Raw genomic sequence first — 19,647 nt, 5'->3', positions numbered from 1 at the left:
CTTAAAAATCAAATCCTCTTGTTACAAGCTTCAGCTATTTGTGCTAAGCTCTGGTCACTGGAGTAGATCTGTTGTGTTCAGTGCTCACAGTGTGGTGCTCTCTACTCTGGGAAAACTAAAATCTGTAGCATCTTCTGCAGGATTGCAATAAGCCTCCATTTATCCTGCGAGTGTAAGCCTGGAGTTTCAGTCTCCTGTCAGTTTAATACTCTGACCCACTGGCTTCTGTGTTTTCAAGCTCCCAGATTACCTCAAAGATGCTGCTCTGTGAATCTAGACACAGCCCTCATCATTATCATACAGATACTTCTCATTAATATCAGCCGCCAGGAATTTAATGCTGGTGTTTCTCTCCCTTTTGAAAGTATCAGCTGTTTTTTTAGAAATAGTTCTGATAACAACGCTGGTTGCACTTTATCACAGTCATTATACTTTCTCTCCACTGTACAGGACTTTGCAACTTAAAGCAAGCTTGTCATTTTATTTTTCCCATTCTGATGAAAGGTCCTTGGACCAAAATATTGATTCTTTTTATTTGTAAGTGTTGCCTGGCCTGCTAAATCCTTCAGAAATTTGGTATACACCACAGTATATTTTACTTACATAGAATTTTTCCTTTCTGAACAGTAAGCTGTTGAACTGGCAAATTTTGTCAAAGTTGTCTTTTGCTTCCATAATTTTACCCTTTATTCTTTGCCGTGTATTAAAAGCTGAGAGTGCACTTAACTCTCCTTACGATAATCAATACTTGGTCATTTGCTTAAACCTTGGGAGAATTTCTCCTTGTGTCTATCTTATGGAAAACAGGAAATAACACAAAATACATGAAGTGAAATTTTCTGTCAGTGAAAGACTTGATTGTACTCTCTCTGCCACTGTTTGCAGCTAGGTTTCTCAGTGCCTGAAGTTGCTCGATCGTTATTGGACCGTTGTTGGAAATCTTGCCACATTTGACCCTATGACCATAAGACTATAAGACAATAAGATATAGGAGCAGAACATGGCCCTCTGGTCCATCAAGCCTGCTCTGCCATTCAATTATGACTGGTCTTTTTTTTCTCTTCTCAACCCCAGTTCCCAGCCTTCTAACTGTAACCTTTGATGCCTCGTCCAATCAACAAACTATCAATCTCTGCCTCAGATACATCCAATGACCTGGCCTCCACAGCTACGTGAGGCAACAAATTGCACACCCTTTGGCTAAATAAATTTCTCTGCATCTCTGTTTTGAAAGGGCACCCCTCTATCCTGAGGCTGTTCTCTGTTGTTCTAAACTCTGCCACTATGGGAAACATCCTTTCCACATCTACTCTGTCTAGGCCTTTCAACTTTCTAAAAGTTTCATTGAGATCCCCATTATGTTGGTCATGACCGACTTTGTGTTGCAGGAGGTACAGAGTTAACATTGTGAGGGGAGCCATGCCCTGTTGAAGAAACACAAACACTAACACCAGAGGTGCTTTCATAGGAACTGTCAGTTGATCAAAGGAAATCCAGGAGTTTAATCAGTTACAACTGGGGAATTTACTCATGTACCTCAAACCAAAAGCAACACAGTGGCTCATATAGTATTATTGGTTCACAGATTAAATGACAAAGTTGTAATCCTGACCTCAGGCCTTGTTTGGGGAGTTTACACATTTTCTCTGTGACTGTGCAGGATTGCCCTGCATGCTTAGCTTCCTCATGCGTCCCATAAACTCTCAGACTGGTAGGGTAATTGGTTGCTGTAAATACTGTAATGACCAGAGGAACATTTGGGGAGTTGATGTGACTGTGAGGAGAATAAAATGAATGAGGGAAGGATTAATGTCAGTGGGTGTTTGGTGTTAACACAAACTTTGTGGACCAACCTGCATGTCCCATACTGTTTCATTTTGTAAATCTATCAGAGTCAATAAAACATGCTATTTATAAAAGGATCTAGTGCTTTCATGAAGCAACTCTCCACACAGGAGGAAACAGGAATCCCAAACTCCCTGACAACTCCTCAGCAACATTTCCCAGTTACAATTCCCAGTGGACTTGTCTAGTAATGGTCAAAGTGTTGTTGAAGTTTCTCAGCAGTTTCACTGGGGAATCATCCAGAACAACTGGGTTAAATCAATACAGGAACAATATTTTACTAATATAATATTGTGATGATTATACCTTTATCTTATTGTACGTTATACTTTTCTGGAGTATGTACATAAAATTTACTAATCTAATTATGAAAACATTTAAAATGATTTCACTATATTAATACAAGTTTGTTGGTTAGCAATGTTCCCTACATTTCTAAAGTGAGGTGGGGGCTCCATGCTGAACGTGGTGCTGCTTTGCCCAGTAACTTGTTCCCACCTTGTGTAGAGACGCCAAGGAAAGTTTTTCTCAGGTTATTGGGAGTGGGGTTGGTGAACATTGGTGCTGAGGACAGTGGGGGAGGGGATGCTCACAGCTTCCCACAAATGACAGGACTAACATCTCTCTCTCTCCCCATTACCCCACTCCCCCTCTTCACAATCCTTCTCCCTCTCCCAGTTTCTCAGCTTCTCGGCCTCTGGACTCTTCTGCTGAGATGAGAGTGATTCTCTGCACTCTGCTGTTACTGAACGGGATTCTCATCTCATTCCAGGGTAATTATCACAAAATCTTGTTTGATTATGCTTCTTTATCTCACAATGTAGACACATGTAATCAGAAGAAAAAGCATTTAATATTTAGTAATTTATGAAATTGTCCACACTACTTAATTGCAATGAATAAATGTTCTATTCCTATTCTTGAAAGTGAGATTATTGATGTTTGTAATTTCAGAAAAGTTTTAAGTGCCTCTTATTTTGTTAGAAACTATAACTTGATGACTTTTATATGTATTAATTTGTGAGACAGCATTGAGATTAGTTTTTGGTGTGTATATAATCAAACTCCCACAATCACTTCTGCTACAACTCCCATGAAACACACAGGAAAACCAATAAACGTATAAACACGCACACACACACAATTCTGTGGATGCTGGAAATCTAGAGTAAAACAGCAAATATTGGAGGAATTCTGACAGGTCAGGCAGCATCTAAGGATAAGAATTAGAAGTCACTGTTTTGGGCTGAGGCCCTTCATCAGGACTCCAGTGGTCCTGGATTCCTACGATTCCTTGCTGGGCCTTTCCCTTTTCACCAGCATTGCGTTTGGTGATCAGGCACACCCTGTATAGGAATCCCTTCCCCAGCAGTGTCTGAATGGCGGAACACCCTCCCCAGCAACGCTGGGAGGCATTTACCAGAAGTAGCGGGGCAGATCAAAGAAGCAAAATATCAGCACATCCTCAAGAATAATTGATACACCAACTTTGTAAATTGAGAAAGCAAAGTTTGGTTTGCATCTAACAATATCTGTGAGGCCGGGTCATCATTTGGCTCTGTGCCAAGGTCATGGCGTATAAATGATCTGATATCTGTAAAGGAATGTTAAACAGGCCGTGAACAGCAAGTCAGGAACATCTTGTTCAAACACCCTTCACTGTAAAATTTGCACATTTTGGGATTTGTGCACTCGAATGTTGATCTCCCATCCAAAAGCTTTTCCTCAGAGCACTCTGCCTTCAGAGAACACTGTAGGTTTTTGCAAATAAAAATGGTGAAGGTATTTTATGTTTAAGAAAAGCCATAGCAACTCAGTTATTATACTCCAAACACTGAACACAAAGCACGATAAAAATACTTTATGTAATTACACCAGACCAGCTTCTTAAAGTGAAACTCCAATTCAATGTCAGTGGTTGTGAATTATGTATACTTCCACTAATTACATTAGCATGCATCCCACCACACAAATTCACTAGAACCGGCATTGGGAACCTGCCCAGAGTTTGGATGAGCCACCCAGCTCAGTTTTTGTGTTCCATGGGAGGAGTAACAGCAGGTGCCTCTGGCTCGTCCAGAGGAGTGTTGACACATTCATGGTCACGTCGTGATGCCAGGGGCATGGTAGCAGAATCCTTCAAATCTTGGTTCAGGTTTACTCCTCTTATCTGTGATGAAAAGTGTTTTTTCTCCCCATTGCATAATGCAGAATAGGCCATCATAAGGAGGCCTAATGGGATGTTGGTGTGCATCGTAGCGGACAAAAACAAACAAGGTGGAATTTAGGTCAACAGGAAAGCAAGCGTGCAATGCACCATGATGGGAGGTAGGATAGGTGAAAAGGAATTGAATTTACTGAGGAGGTGGAACACTGTTGAATGGTTGACAAGGCAGTTGTGGTGTCTGGAATGAAATTACCTGGGTCTCGGAATGGCTGCCCTTATACCAACAGCCACGGATGACTGCAGGTCCTCTTGGAGCTGTTCTGAGCCCCAGGAGGACCCACGGGAGATGATCATGCCAACACCCAAAGGTCAGGGAGCCCTCAGAGCAGCCTTTCAGGAGCGGCGAAACCACTCACATAGGCCATTGGACTGTGGGGATACGCTGTGGTGTGAGGAACCATCTCTGCTAAATTCCAGAGTGTGTTGGTAACTTGTCATCAGGAACTCGCATCTGCCTAATTCTGGTATATATCTCCGAGCAATCAATCACAGAAGAAAATCATCACACAGATATTTAGAGCAGCCTTTCTCAACCGTTTTGCTCTGGAGGAGTAGTTGAAACAATTTTTAGGTCCCTCGGAATCCCTGCATAAAAGTTATTAGATATAGAGCTCACGGTACGTTAGTGTGATCAGTAAGTTGTAGATATAATAATCCAAACATAATTATCAATGTTCTTTTTGAGTGGAGAATGAAATTTTAGATTAACTTGCTTGAAACAATAACAGTTAAGCTCAGCTTGCCTTTCTTGAAATTACTCTTTCTTTCCCTTTCTAAAATAAAAAAAATCATAAGGCAAAAATTATAAATTTGTCATTTCTGGGTCAAACTTGAGGTAAGTACACACACATTTCTCCTTCAACTGAAATAAGATGATTTCTATCTTTGCTCCTGTTGCTCTTTAAACAAGAAAAGGCTTGCTCATACATATAAGAAGTTGAAAACTGCCTCAAAATATTCATTGCTTTTCAATGAATGGCCTTCTATCACTGATTAAGATACCTTGATTGTGTGTGGCCCCCAGGTGCCAGGGTACGGGATGTCTCAGATCGGGTGCAGAGTATTCTGAAGGGAGAGGGTGAACATCCAGAAGTCTTGGTACACGTTGGTACCAATGACATAGGTAGTAAAGGGGAGGAGGTACTGAAGAGAGAATTCGGAGAGTTGGGTATAAAGCTGAAAAGCAGGACCTCCAGGGCAGTAATCTGAGGGTTGCTGACTATGCCACGTGCTAATGAACACAAGAATAGCATGATCAGACATATTAATGTGTGGCTGAGAGACTAGTGTAGGGGGCAGAGCTGCGGGTTCTTGGATCACTGGGGCCTCTTCTGGGGGAGGTACGACCTGTACAAAAAGGACGAGTTACATGTGAACCCAAAGGGGTCCAATATCCTAGCAGGCAGGTTAATAGAGCTGTTAGGGAGGATTTAAACTAATTTGGCAGGGGAATGGGAACTGGAGTGATAGGACTGAGATGGGGAAAACAGAAGTAATTCAAAGACAGCGTGCAACAGAGATGATAGAAAGGACAGGCAGGAGATGAGACATAATGACAGCCATTGGGATGATTTAAAGTGTAATAGAGGTGTGGTTCAGTTAAAACAGAAAGCAACAAATACTGGACTGAAAGTGTTATATTTGAATAAAATGGATGATCTTGAAATTCAGCTACAGATTGGCAAGTATGATGTTGTGGCCTCTCTGAAACTTTGCTAAGGATGGCTGCCATTGGGAGTTGAAGGTCCAGGAGTATATGGTGTTTCGAAAGCATAGATTAGTAGGCAGAATGGGTGGTGTGGCTCTGTGTATAAGAAATAATATTAAATCATTAGAAAGAGATGACATGGAATTGGAAGGCGTAGAGTCTCTATGGCTTGAGTTAAGAACTGACAAGGGTAAGAGGATGCTAATGGCAGTTGTATACAGGCCTCCAAACAGCAGCCGAGATGTGATTACAGATTACAGCAGGAGATAGAAAAGGCGAGTCAAAAGAACAATGTCATGATAATCATTGTGAATTTTAACATGAAAGTGGATTGGGAAAACCAGGTCTGTACTGGACGACAAGAGAGAGAATTTGTAGAATGTCTAAGGGATGGCTCTTTAGAACAGCTTGTTGTTGAGCCCACTAGGAGATTGACTGTGCTGGATTGGGTGTTGTGCAATGATCTAGAGGTGATAAGAAAGCTTAAGGTTAAGGAACCCTTATGGAACAGTGATCACGATATTATCCAGTTCACTTTGAAATTAGAGAAGGAGATTGTAATTCCAGTGTGTCAATATTTCAATGGAATAAAGGAAATTACAATGGCATGAGAGAGGAACTGGACAAAGTTGACTGGAAAGGGACACGAGCAGGAAGGACAGCAGAGCAGTAATGGCTGGAGTCTCTGCAAAAAAATGAGGGAAGTATAAGATATATTCAAAATAAGAAGAAACATTTGAATGGAAGAAGGACACTACCGTGGTTGTCAAGTGAAGTCAGAGCCAAAGTAAAAACAAAAAAGATGACATACAAGGAAGCCAAAGCCAGTGGGAAGACAGAGGATTGGGGCAGCTTTTAAAAACTTGCAGAAGGAAACGAAGAAGATCATTAGGAAGGAAAAGATGAATTATGAAAGGAAGCTGGTGACTAACATCAAAGAAGATAGTTAAAGCTTTTTTAAGTTTATAAAGGTTAAAAGAGAGTTGAGGGTGGATATAGGACCAATAGAAAATGACGCTGGAGATATTGTAATGAGAGTCACAGAAATGTCAGAGGAACTGAATGCATATTTTGCATCAGTCTTCATAGTGGAAGATGTCTGCAGTATACCAGACATTCAAAAGTGTCAGGGGAGTGAAGTTTGTGCAGTGAAAATTATGACTGAGAGGGTGCTCAGGAAACTTAATAGTCTGAGGGTGGATAAATCTCCTGGACCTGATAGAATGCACTCTCGGGTTCTGAAGGAAGTAGCTGGAGAGACTAACAAGGCATTAACAATGATCTTTCAAGATTTGATAGATTCTGGCATTGTACTGGATGACTGGAAAATTGCAAATGTTACTCTGCTATTTAAGAAGAGTGGGAGGCAGCAGAAAGGAAACTATAGACCTGTTAGCCTGACATCAGTGGTTGGGAGCTTGTTAGAATCAATTCTTAAGAACAAAATAGCGGAGTACCTGAAGGCACATGACAAGATAGGCCAAAGCCAACATGGTTTCCGGAAAGGAAAATCCTGCCTGACTAACCTACTGCAATTTTTTGAGGAAATTACAAGCAGGGTAGACAAAGGAGATGCAGTAGACATGGTGTACTTGGATTTTCAGAAGGCCTTTGACAAGGTGCTGCATATGAGGCTGCTAAACAAGATAAAAGCCCATGGAATTACAGGGAAGTTAGTAGCATGGGTGGAGCATTGGCTGATAGGCAGAAAACAGAGAGTAAAGGGAATAAAGGGATCCTATTCTGGCTGGCTGCTGGTTACCACAGGGGTTGGTGTTGGAACCTCTGCTTTTTATGATGTGTTTGGACTTTTTTTACAATGACTTGGACTATGGGATTAATGGTTTTGTGGCTAAATTTGCTGATAATACAAAGATAGGTGGAGGAGAGGGTAGTGTTGAGAAAACAGAGAACTTGCAGAGAGACACGGATAGTTTAGGGGAATGGGCAAAGAAGTAACAAATGAAATACAATGTTCGAAGGTGTATGATCATGCACTTTGATGGAAGAAATAAACAAGCCGACAATTATTTAGATAGGCAGAGAATTCAAAATGCTGAGTTGCAAAGAGACTTGGGAGTCCTCGTGCAAGACACCCTAAAGGTTAACCTGTAGGTTGAGTCGTTGGTGAAGAAGGCAAATGCAATGTTGGCATTCATTTCTAGAGGTATAGAGTATAAGAGCAGGGATGTGATGTTGAGGCGCTATAAGACACTTGTGAGACCACACTTGGAGTACTGTGTGCAGTTTTGGACTCCTTATTTTAGAAAGGGTATACTGACATTGGAGAGGGTTCAGAGAAGATTCATGAGAATTATTCCAGCAATGAAAAGATTACCACATGAGGAACGTCTGGCAGCTCTTGGGCTGTATTCCCTGGAGCGCAGGAGAATGAGTGGGGATCTCATGGAAACATTCCAAATGTTAGAAGGCCTGGAAATTTTAGATATGGTAAAGTTATTTCCCATGGTAGGGGAGTCTAGCACAAGAGGACACAACTTCAGTACTGAAGGATGTCCCTTTAGAAGAGAGATCTGCATAAATTACTTTAGTCAAAGGGTGGTGAATCTGTGAATTTGTTGCCACGAGCAGCTGTGGAGGCCAAGTCATTGGGTGTATTTAAGGCAGAGATAGATAGGTTCTTGCTCAGCCAAGTCATCAAAGGGTATGGGGAGAAGGCAGGGGAGAAGGCAGGGGAGTTGGATGACTGGCAGAATTAGATCAGCCCATGATTGAATGGCGGAGCAGATGATGGGCTGAATGGCCTACTTCTGCTCCTATATCTTATGGTCTTAAGTGCAGAACGTCCAGAGGCAGGCCAGTAAATCTAATCTTGAATGCATGATCAGAGTGCAGCTCACAAAGTTCTTCCTCAAAGTCAGGTTCTCAGGCTGAGCAGAAGATTCAGAGAAAGGTTCCCTCACCCAGTCATAACACTGGTTTTGAAAGGAGGAAAAGTACTTTTCAATTTTGTTCTGCGGTTCTTCCAGGTGGTTTTCAATGAGACTCGAGACTTTCTGATATCCTTCCACACTCTCAAGCCCAAGCAGTAGTGGAAACAGTTCATGATTTCCTTCCACAACATGATTTTTTCCAAAGATCCTGTTTCCTTTTAAATCCAAGAATCTTGTCACTTGAAGTCACAGCATTTTCTCTAGGGCATTGCAGAAACTTGTTCAACTGGTTCATATGATGAAAAATGTCTGTTAAGTAGGCTAGTTTCTGAAGCCATTCTTCAACTTCAAAGCACTCAGCACAATCTGGCCTACTATCTTCTGGAAAGTACACCTGCAATTCACCTTTCAGGTCCAACACGCTGTTGAGAACTCTTCCACTGCTCGGCCACCAGATTTCTGTATGTAGCAGGAGATCTGTGTGCTCTTTCTCCAGGGTTTCACACAGTTTTTTAAACATCCTCTAGTGAACTGGTCTTAAAGCTACTTAATAACTTGTGTCCTGAATTCTTTTTTTTACTGACTGTGACTTTATTTTTAGAAGTTTTAATGTTTTTTTTTGAGATTCCAATAGTCGTTTAAAATGATCAACACAATGATGTGTCATTTGGTTGTGATTTGTAGTTAAGTGTCTTCAATTTTCCTGGAGCCATTGCTACATTAGTAAGTTAATTGTCACAGACTAGGCACAATGGAATAGGACAACTTGGATAAGCAATCCATGTAAAAAACATTGATAATTAGCTTTGTAAAAACGGACTTTTGTGTGTCCACTTTTGCACTAGCGCAGTCAAATGACACAGAAGATTGTAATTCTGCATCATTAACCTTATCAGAATTGTCTATAAGCCTTGGGCAAGAATCCTACTTTTCCATCTCACACTTTCTCTTCAAAAATAGCCAAACTGGACTTAATTTAGAATGAAAATTTCCCTCTAAATTTCTATGACACTGGTAGTTTTGCTCCCATAGGTCAGTCGACGGCACATAAGGGGAAGTTGTGTAGATAATTCAGGAGGGAGAAGCCAAAATTAGGCAAACTCATTCAATGCTCGGAAAACACTCTTCACGCTCCTCATCAGCCTACTGTCCACTCCTCTGTGTGCTCACCAATTATCAATGGCCTCTCCATCTCATGTCAAAAACTGCGAATGTACTCAACCAAATACACACAGTCCTACTGCTCACTGCCATACTGGGCTGAGATTGCTAACGGGGACTGCTTGATCACTGTCCACCACTTGAGCACTTGCATCAAGTGTTGTGTAAAGTTCAAAAATCGATGTTTTTCTTTTAAATCATGATCTTTCGTGGAGACCCTGGTAACCTCTCACAGAATCCTCAGGTTTCATGGAACCTCAGCTGAGAAACCCTGATTTAGAGAAATGGGTCAGGAGCTACATTTCCCAGCCAATCCTTCTAGCCTACAATATGATCCAAACTGATCAAACTGTAACCTTCTGCATTCCTGCAGCAAGTGTTCTCTGGTTGAAGTACTTGGCTCCGGGTGACGAGCTCCAACACTTCAATACATCGGGGAGGGTTGGCATGAGATTCCATGAAGCAGTCACACCCTTCAATTCCCATCACTGAATTGGTGAATGATCAGGGACAGGAAGAGATGGGTAGAAGTATCTAGAGGAACATCAGCCTGTGTGTCCATGAGAGGGAAGACAGCAAGTGTCGGAGATATCACGAATCTGGATCAGCTGGCAAACAGTGGGCATCAGGGTTTTATTTCTGTTTGGCATGATGCCAGGAGTGATGTTTGATTGGGAGTAGTGATGGAGCCTCAGCTTTTTAAAATTTATATTAAAAATAGGTGATGACTGGACAATGTCAATATAAAGTTGCTACTTCAACCCTCAAATGTTGGTCTTTGAGAACCTGGAATGCAAAAATTTTTCCATGTGTCAATTTTTCTGTTCATAATTTGGGGTTTTCTGTCCAGCTTAGGCCTGGTTGGATTTTACATACAGATTTCCGTGCTGAGTTCCACCCACATCATTCCTCTCCCTCAGACTCAAACCATCCCTTTCTTCATGCTTATCTCTAGTATCTCTCCTTTCAGTTAGTCCTGATGAAGGGTCTCAGCCTGAAACGTCAACAGTGCTTCTCCCTATAGATGCTGCCTGACCTGCTGTGTTCCACCAGCATTTTGTGTGTGTTGTTTGAATTTCCAGCATCTGCAGATTTCCTCGTGTTTGCCTTTTCTTCATGCTTGTTGAGTGGGTTGTGGTGGAGAAGCTGCAGGAAATTACTTTCCACCCCTGTGTGTGCTCTGTGGGATGCCAAAACTATTTTGATTGTTAGAGGAGCTGGGGTTCAGGGGCTGGGGTAGAAGCAGGGGAAGGACCAATATTTTTTAATCTTATAATTATAGTAGTAAACTTATATGCAACTTGTGTTAAACGCAGCTACCCATTTCAATTTGATGGCATGTAATCAAAATCTTAATACTTGCTAAGATTCTTTTCATTTGAGTTCACAGACCTGGTTGTGCTGAAGTTGAACTGTATATTGGGTAACAAGTTCCTCATCAATGTTCAATATGGGTTCCTTGTCTTATCAATTATTTCTCTCCAGGTGATTTTATCCTACTTGTACCCAATGAGCCTTTGGTAGCCATTGCAGGTGAAGATGTTGTACTGGAATGTGAGCTGCTCCCACCAACCTCTGCCAGCAACATGGCAGTGCAGTGGCTGAAATCCGGTCTCAGCTCACCCATCCACGTGTACAGACATGGACAAGATGACCCCCTCGCTCAACACCAGGATTACAGAAGAAGGACAGAACTGTTTAAAGATGAAATTACCAAAGGAATTGTTTCCCTCAGAATAAAGAACGTAAAGCCGGACGATGAAGGGCAATATATATGTTCAGTTGAAGACAGACCTGACTTCAAACAATCTACAGTTGAACTGCGTGTTCTCGGTGAGTGTTATTGCCATTTGTACCAAGGTATAGTGGGAAGCTTTTGTTTTGCATGCCATCGAGGTAAACTGTTTCATACATAAGTATTTTGAGGTAGTAAAATGAAATCAATGTGTGATATGATGCTGTTGTTGCAGAGAAATTACAGTGTAAATTACACAATGACACAATAAGGTGTGAGTGCAACATTGAGTTAGACTACGGGTACAAGTGTTCATATTTTAGTGTTCAGGAGTTTGATAACCGTGGCATAGAAACTGTTCTCGAGTCTGGTGGTTGGTGATCTTGGGTTTTTGTATCTTGGGTTTTTGTATGGGAGAGGGGAAAAGAGAGAATGACCAGGGTGGGTCAGGTCTGTGATTGTATCGGCTGCTTTCCCAACCCAGTGGGAATTGTAGGCAGAATCAGCGGAAGAGATTCTGGTTTGCATGAAGGACCAGGCTTTGTTCACAATTCTTCAGTTTCTTCTCAAACCTTAGTCACAGAGTCTTAGAAAAGTCCAACACGGAAACAGGCCCTTTGTCCCATGTAGTCCATGCTGGACCATTTAAATTGCCTACCCCCATCGACTTGCACTAGGACCATGGCCCTCCACACCCCTACCAACCATGTACTGTCCCTAACCAAACTTCTCTTAAACATTGAAATCGACCTTGCATGCTCTACTTGTGATGGCAGCTTCATCCACACTCTCATGAACATCCGAGTGAAGCAGTTTCCCCTCATGAGCCCATTAAACTTTTCACCTTTCACCCTTAATCCATGAACTCTGGTTGTAGTCCCACCCCGCCTCAATGGAAAAAGACTGCTGTCGTTTACTGTTTAAGACCTATCCTGGATGGTCCTACAAAGAACAACACTTTGCACCTGCCTGTATTAAATACCACCTGTAATATTTCATTTCATTTTTCAGCTGGTCCAGATCCCACGACAAGCCATGATAGATTTCCTCATTGTCCACTACACCCCCAGTTTTGGTGTCATCTGTAAATTTGCAGATCCAGTTTACCACATTATCATCCAGACCATTGAGAGAGATGACAAACAACAACGTACCCAGCACCGATCCCTCTGGCACTCCACTAGGCACAGGTCTCCAGTCAAAGAGGCAACACTCTACTACCATGCTTTGGTTTCCCCTACAGAGCCAATGTCTAATCCAATTTACTACCTCATCTTGAACACTGAGTGACTGAACTGTCTTGACCAACCTCCCATGTAGGACCTTGTCACATGCCTTACTAAAGTCATTGTAGACAACATTCACTGCAACTCCAGTTTAAACCACCCTGCCCACTCCTCCCCTGTTCCCAACCTCCCTCCTGCCCGCCATGTGAAGCACGAGCAAACCTTCCTGCGAGGATGGTAGACCTCTTCCATCTCCAGTACCATCTGTCTCTTTTGTGCAGGTCCCACCTTCCCTAGAAGAGAGCCTAATGATCCAAATATCTTGAGTTCTCCCTCCTGCAGCAACTCCTTAGCCATATGTTAAAGGGTGTAATCATATTTTTGTTCTCAATAGTGTATGGTAAGGGTAGCAATCCTGAGATCAGAACCCAGGAAGTCCTGCCCTTTAACTTGGCACCTAACTTCCTGAACTCACTTTGCAGAACAGCATCACTCTTCCTACCTGTGTCATTAGTACCTACATGGACCACAACCTCTGGCTGTTGACCATCCCACTTTAGAAAGGTGAGGACTCAATCCAAGATGTCGTGGAGCTTGTCACCCGGGATGCAACATACCATCCAGGAATCTTGTTTTCATCCACAGAACCTCTTTTCCGTTCTCCTCAGTAAATTATCCCCTATCACCACAAGTTGCCTCTTCTATTGCCCCCCATCCCAACTTCTCTTCTACTAGGTCACCGGTCAGCACAGGAACCAAAGTATTCGTTGTTGCAGTGGATGGCCACAGGGGTACTCTTATACTGGCTGTTTAATCCCTTTCCCCTTCTTGACTATCACCCAGTCTCCTGTGCCGTACCTTGGGCGTAACTACCTCTCTAGTTATCCTATCTATCATCCCCTCAGTCTCCCAAATGATCCAGAGTTCATCCAGTTGCAGCTCCAGCTCCTTAACACGGAGTGTTAGAATCAACAGCTTGATGCATTTCTCGTAGTTGTAGTCATCAGGGATACCGCAGGACTCCCTGTCTTGCCACATCCTGTAAGTGGAACATTCACCTATCCTGCCTGGCATCCCTGATTTTCCATCTGAGCAAATATAAAGAAGGAAAAACAATAATAAACTGTGGGGGGAAAATACCTACAGCTTTTCACTTTCTCTCACTCAAGCCTCTCCTCAGTGAAGCAAAGAAGGGCTGAAGCATCAAAATCCCAATTCTATCTCTGTCCTCTCTGCAGACAGTCATTCCAATGATGGCAGCTCCACTTGCCCCTGCCTTACTTTCATTTTGTTTGTCAATCAGTCGCACTGATTGGGCACTGTGCTGCTCAAAGCTCCAATCTGCCACAAGCCGCTGCCTTTTCTACTCAATTGGTGAACCTGAGTGAACCACCCCTTCTCAGGCTTCGACCTCTGTGATGGAGACTGCTCAAAGTTCCAGGAGGCAGGTAGGGAGGTGACTGTCAGGAGAGGGAAAGGGAGTAGACAGACAGTGCAGAGTAACCCTGTGGCCAGTCCCCTTAATAACTCATGCACCACTCTGACTGGTGTTGGGTGAATGACGTACTGAGGGAAAGATACCCTCACCAGGGCTCTGGCACTGAGTCTGATTCTGGAGGTCAGAAGGGAAGGGGTAAAAGTGCTGTACACAAGCAAAGGCAGTGTGTAATAAAATTTCAGAAAGGACAGACAGATGATTGGGAAAATTTCAGTCAGAGAGTGGTTGGCGCGTGGAATGCACTGCCTGAGTCAGTGGTGGAGGCAGATACACTAGTGCAGTTTAAGAGACTACTAAACAGGTATATGGAGGGCCGAAGGGCCTATACTGTGTGGTACTGTTCTACGTTCTATGTTCTATGTAGAAGAGGTGTACACAAGCAAAGGCAGTGTGTAATAAAATTTCAGGAAGGACAGACAGATGACAGGGCAAAATTTCAGTCAGTGCAATGAGTTGCAGTGTAACGGGTCGAAATTGAAAAGGATTATGAATACAGGACTGATGGAGTTATATCTGAATGCATGCCGTATATGAAATAAGGTAAATGATCTGGTAGCTCAGTTAGAGATTGCCAGATATGACATTGTGGGCATCACTGAATCAGCAGAAAGAAAATTATAGTGGGGAAGTTGTCATCTATGGATTCATATTGTATTAAAAGGAAATACCGGTAGGCAGAAGGGGGTGGTGTGGCTCTGCTGATGAAAAATGAAATCAAATCCTTAGGAAAGGTGACATATGATCTGAAGATGTAGAATCGATGTGGGTAGAGTTAAGAAACTGCAAGAGTAAAAAGACCATGCTGGGAGTTATATTCAGGCTTCTGAACTACAATATAAGAGCTACAGTGGAGTAAAAAGAACCTCATAGGCATGATAGAGGAGTTGGCCAGAGTTGATTGGAATGCGACACAAGCAGAGATGATGATGGCAAAGCAGCAATGGCTGGAGTTTCTGGGAGAAAATCTGAATGCACAGGATTGGTACAGTACATCCCAAAGAAGTATTGTAAAGACAGAGTGACACAACCATGGCAGAACCAAAGCAAAAAGAGAGGGGATATAATAGAACCAAAATTATTTGGAACTTAGAGGATTGGAGAGTTTTTTTTAAAAAAGAAACAAGCAAAAGAATGCAACTAAAGAAGACATAAGGAATAAAAAGATGAAATATGATGGTAAGTGAGCCAATCAGATCAGAGGATAAGAAAAGTTGTTTCAGATATACAAAGAGTAAAAAAAGAGGAGAGAGTAGATATTGGAACACAGGAAAACTACTCTGGAGAGGGATTATTCAGGGAAAGGGAAATGAAGAATGAACTGCATAAGGATCTTGCATCGCCTTCACTGTGGAAGACCCGAGCAATATGCTGAATGTTTGAGACTGTCAGGGGCAGAAGTGAGTGAAGTTGTCATTACGCGGGAGAAGGTGCTTTGGGAACATGAAAGGTCTGAAGGTAGATCATCCCTTGGACCTGCTGGACTACACGAGGGTTCTAAAATAGGTAGAAACATAGAAAACCTACAGCACAATACAAGCCTTTCAGCCCACGATGCTGTATTGTACATTTACATACTTTAGAAATTACCGAGGGTTACCCATAGCCCTCTATTTTCCTAAGCTCCACATATCTCTCCAGGAGTCTCTTAAAAGACCCTATCGTATCCACTACACCACTGTTGCTGGCAGCCCATTCACACACACCACTCTGTATAAAAAACCTACCCCTGACATTTCCTCAGTACCTGTTTCCAAGCACCTTAAAACTGTGCCCTCTCATGCTAGCCATTTTAGCCCTGGTAAAAAGCCTCTGATTATCCACACAATCAATGCCTCTCGTCATCTTATACACCTCTATCAGGTCACCTCTCATCCGCTGACACTCCAAGGACAAAACGCCAATTTCACACAACCTATTCTCGTAAGGCCTGCTCCCCAATCCAGGCAACATCCTTATAAACCTCCTCTGTACCCTTTCTATAGTTTCCACGTCCTTCTTGTAGTGAGGTCACCAGAACTGAGCACAGTACACCAAGTGGGGTCTGACCAGGGTCCTCTAAACCTGTAACATTACCTCTCGGCTCTTAAACTCAATCCCACAGTTGATGAAGGCCAATACACCGTATTCCTTCTTAACCACAGAGTCAACCTGCGCAGCTGCTTTGAGTGTCCTATGGACTCAGACCCCAAGATCCTTCTGATCATCCACACTGCCAAGAGTCTTACCATTAATACTATATTCTGTCATCATATTTGACCTACCAAAATGACCAACCTCACACTTATCTGTGCTGAACTCCATCTGCCACTTCTCAGCCTAGTTTTGCATCCTTTCGATATCCCGCTGTAACCTCTGACAGCCATCCACACTATCCACAACGTGTCTAAACTCTGTGTCATCAGCAAATTTACTAACCCATCCCTCCATTTCCTCATCCAGGTCATTAATAAACATCACGGAGAGAAGGTGTCCCAGACCAGATCCCTGAAGCACACCACTAGGCACCGACCTCCATGCAGAATATGAACCATTACAACCACTCTTTGCCTTCTGTGGGCAAGCCAGTTCTGGATCCACAAAGCAATGTCCCCATGGATCCCTTGCCTCCTTACTTTCTCAATAAGCCTCGCATGGGGTACCTTGTCAAATGCCTTGCTGAAATCCATATACACTACATCTATGACTCTGCCTTCATCAATGTGTTTAGTCACATCCTCAAAAAATTCAATCAGGCTCATAAGACACGACTTGCCTTTGACAAAGCCATGTTGACTATTCCTAATCATATTATGCCTCTCCAAATGTTCATAAGTCCTGCCTCTCAGGGTCTTCTCCAACGAAGTAAGGTCTATAATTTTCTAGGCTAACTCTACTCCCTTTCTTGAATAAGGGAACAATATCCGCAACATTCCAATCCTCCAGAACCTCTGCCGCTCATTGGTAATTCAAAGATCATTGCCAGATGCTCAGCAGTCTCCTCCCTCAATTCCTACAGTAGCCTGGGATACATCCCATCTAATCCCAGTGACTTATCCAACTTCATGCTTTCCAAAAGCTCCACCACATCCTCTTCATTAATACCTACATGCTCAAGCTTTTCATTCCGCTGCAAGTCATCCCTAGAATCGTCAAAATCCTTTCCTGTAGTGAATACTGAAGCAAGGTATTCATTAAATACTATTCATTGTGAGAGTAAGCCTTCGGCATGGACTAGAAGGGCCGAGATGGCCAGTTTCTGTGCTGTAATTGTTATATGGTTATAAGTACCTCTGTTATCTCCTCGGATTCCATACGCACTTTTCCACTGTCGCACTTGATAGGTCCTATTCACTCACATCTTATCCTCTTACTCTTCACAGACTTGTAGAATGCCATGGGGGTTTTCCTTAATCCTGCCCGCCTAGGCCTTCTCATGGCCCCTTCTGGCTCTCCTAATTTCATTCTTAAGCTCCTTCCTCCTGGCCTTATAAGCTTCTAGATCTCTATCTTTACCTAGTGTAGCCCCCAGTAAGCCCAGCCTCGCTCAGCTCGCTTTCGTCCGGGGGATCAGCCTTCGACCCCGCCAAACTGGGTAATCAGCTTGTGTGATGTCCCCACCCCTCCAAATAACAGACAGTACACCATATGCGATCAAATAATTACACTTTATGGATCTTACTGGAACTATGTACTTAATAGAGATACAATATAAAAGGAAAAATAAAAGGTGCCAAACTTATCAAAGTCCCACCACTTCATGCACAACCGTTGGAGCTCAGTTAACAATGTCTTCTTGCCACCACTCGATCCCCTCCGACCTCCTCGACCCGCCACCTGAAACCAACAACGATGGTCGACTAGACGCTCCACACGTGTCTATCCTCATCTCCTCTCCTCAATGAAGACCCTGGGCCTCGGACTCCCGCTCGAGGTCTGTCCCGTCGCCCAGCTTACAGCATCGTATCTCGTCTCTCTGTTCCCAAAGCCCGCGAAAATAGCTTACAGACACACAAGAAAGAATAACATCTATCCCAATTGGTTAGCAAATGAATACAATTCTCGTTATCAGTAATTATAACCCAAACAAGCTATAACCCAAACAAGAGAAAAGCACTTTCTCAGCAGTTAACATGACAAAGGAGCCATTTTTATTTTTAACATAACAAAAATGCCATTTTTTTAGCTTCAGCACTAAGGTTTAAAAAGAAATCCTTTACACTCTCCCCCCACCAAATTTAGTCATGTCCTCATGACTTCTAAATAATTTGCCAACCCTTCCTGCAGACACAAAAACCCAATCCATGTACAGACAGTGACATTGCTCCCCAAACAGTAGACTTTATGCCCTGTTCCTCAGGCGCTACATAGGCCAACCTATCTGGGAGTTTCCTAATGCTCTGAGACCTCTGTACCCCCTCACCTAAACCCTTCAGTCTCGGACACTACTGGGGTTGCCTCGGCTGCTTTCCAACTCCTCTCTCAATCTCTCACTCATGCCCCCACTGCAACTTGGGGCCCTGTGTCTAGGGCCCCACTTCTTTTCCTTCAGGACCCTGCAGTAACCCAGGCTGCCCACATCTCGTGCTCCCCACTACACCTGACTCAGTGGGAGAAGGGCCAAAGGTCTCTTCCTCAATCAAGGGGAAGTTAACGAAAGGCAGCATGTACTACACATCCAGCACATCATCCATCGAATCCGTATTCTTCCTCATTTCCTCGATTTGCACCTGCTGTTTCCTTTTCTCCACGCTGGAGCACTTGGCCCAGACTGCTCCTGCAGCTTCTTCAGCCTCCTGCAATCGAGACGCCAGCTTCTCCTCTGGCTCCTCGCCACAGTCTCAGCAGATCTGACTCACGTTTCATGTTCATCTCCATCTGGAACACTGTTACTCCACCAGCTTCTTCCACCCCAATCTGAAAAGCAGCAGTTAAAGATTGGTCAGCCTCCAGTTTAGTGTTCACTGAACTTACTTCCAGCTTTTTCTTTCCTAATGACTTCTTCCATGTCAACTTTCAGGTATTCCACTTCATTTAGACTGTTGATGGTCATCTTCAGGTTCCCTTCAAGCTTCCGCTTCCCTCTTCCAAGATCTGACACAGTTGCTTCACCTCCTCAAACTTCCCCCTCTGGACTCTTGGTTTTCTGTGGCCCTTAGTCAGACAACTTTTTGTCTTCCTCAACTTGCAAGTCTTCCAACTGGTTCAGGACCAGTTTCTCCAGCCTCTGCTGGGAATCCTGTCTCTCCGTCTTCACATCGGACTTGATCCCGTAGAGACAGTCACTCATGAGTTGCGACCTTCGCCAGACCTGGCACGTGTCCAAGAAGGTTTTACTTTGTTAATTCTTTGTCGCCCGGTCTCCGACATTCTCATC

General features: G+C 43.2%; 1 protein-coding gene across 1 annotated transcript; it reads left to right on the top strand.

Annotated features, from left to right (window-relative positions):
- The first annotated feature begins 2,548 nt into the window (after positions 1-2,548).
- Positions 2,549-19,316, top strand: LOC132394837 (myelin-oligodendrocyte glycoprotein-like). The gene is made up of 4 exons (XM_059971242.1): positions 2,549-2,618; positions 11,321-11,668; positions 14,200-14,244; positions 19,291-19,316. Exons 1-4 carry the CDS (start codon positions 2,561-2,563, stop codon positions 19,314-19,316), a joined length of 477 nt encoding a protein of 158 aa, XP_059827225.1. The 5' UTR covers positions 2,549-2,560.
- The last annotated feature ends 331 nt before the right edge of the window (positions 19,317-19,647 follow it).

This window comes from Hypanus sabinus, chromosome 5, assembly GCF_030144855.1.
Source record: "Hypanus sabinus isolate sHypSab1 chromosome 5, sHypSab1.hap1, whole genome shotgun sequence".
Taxonomy (NCBI): Eukaryota; Metazoa; Chordata; class Chondrichthyes; order Myliobatiformes; family Dasyatidae; genus Hypanus; species Hypanus sabinus.
The sequence above is the reverse complement of the archived record's forward strand: the minus strand, read 5'-3'. Positions and strand labels throughout refer to the sequence as shown.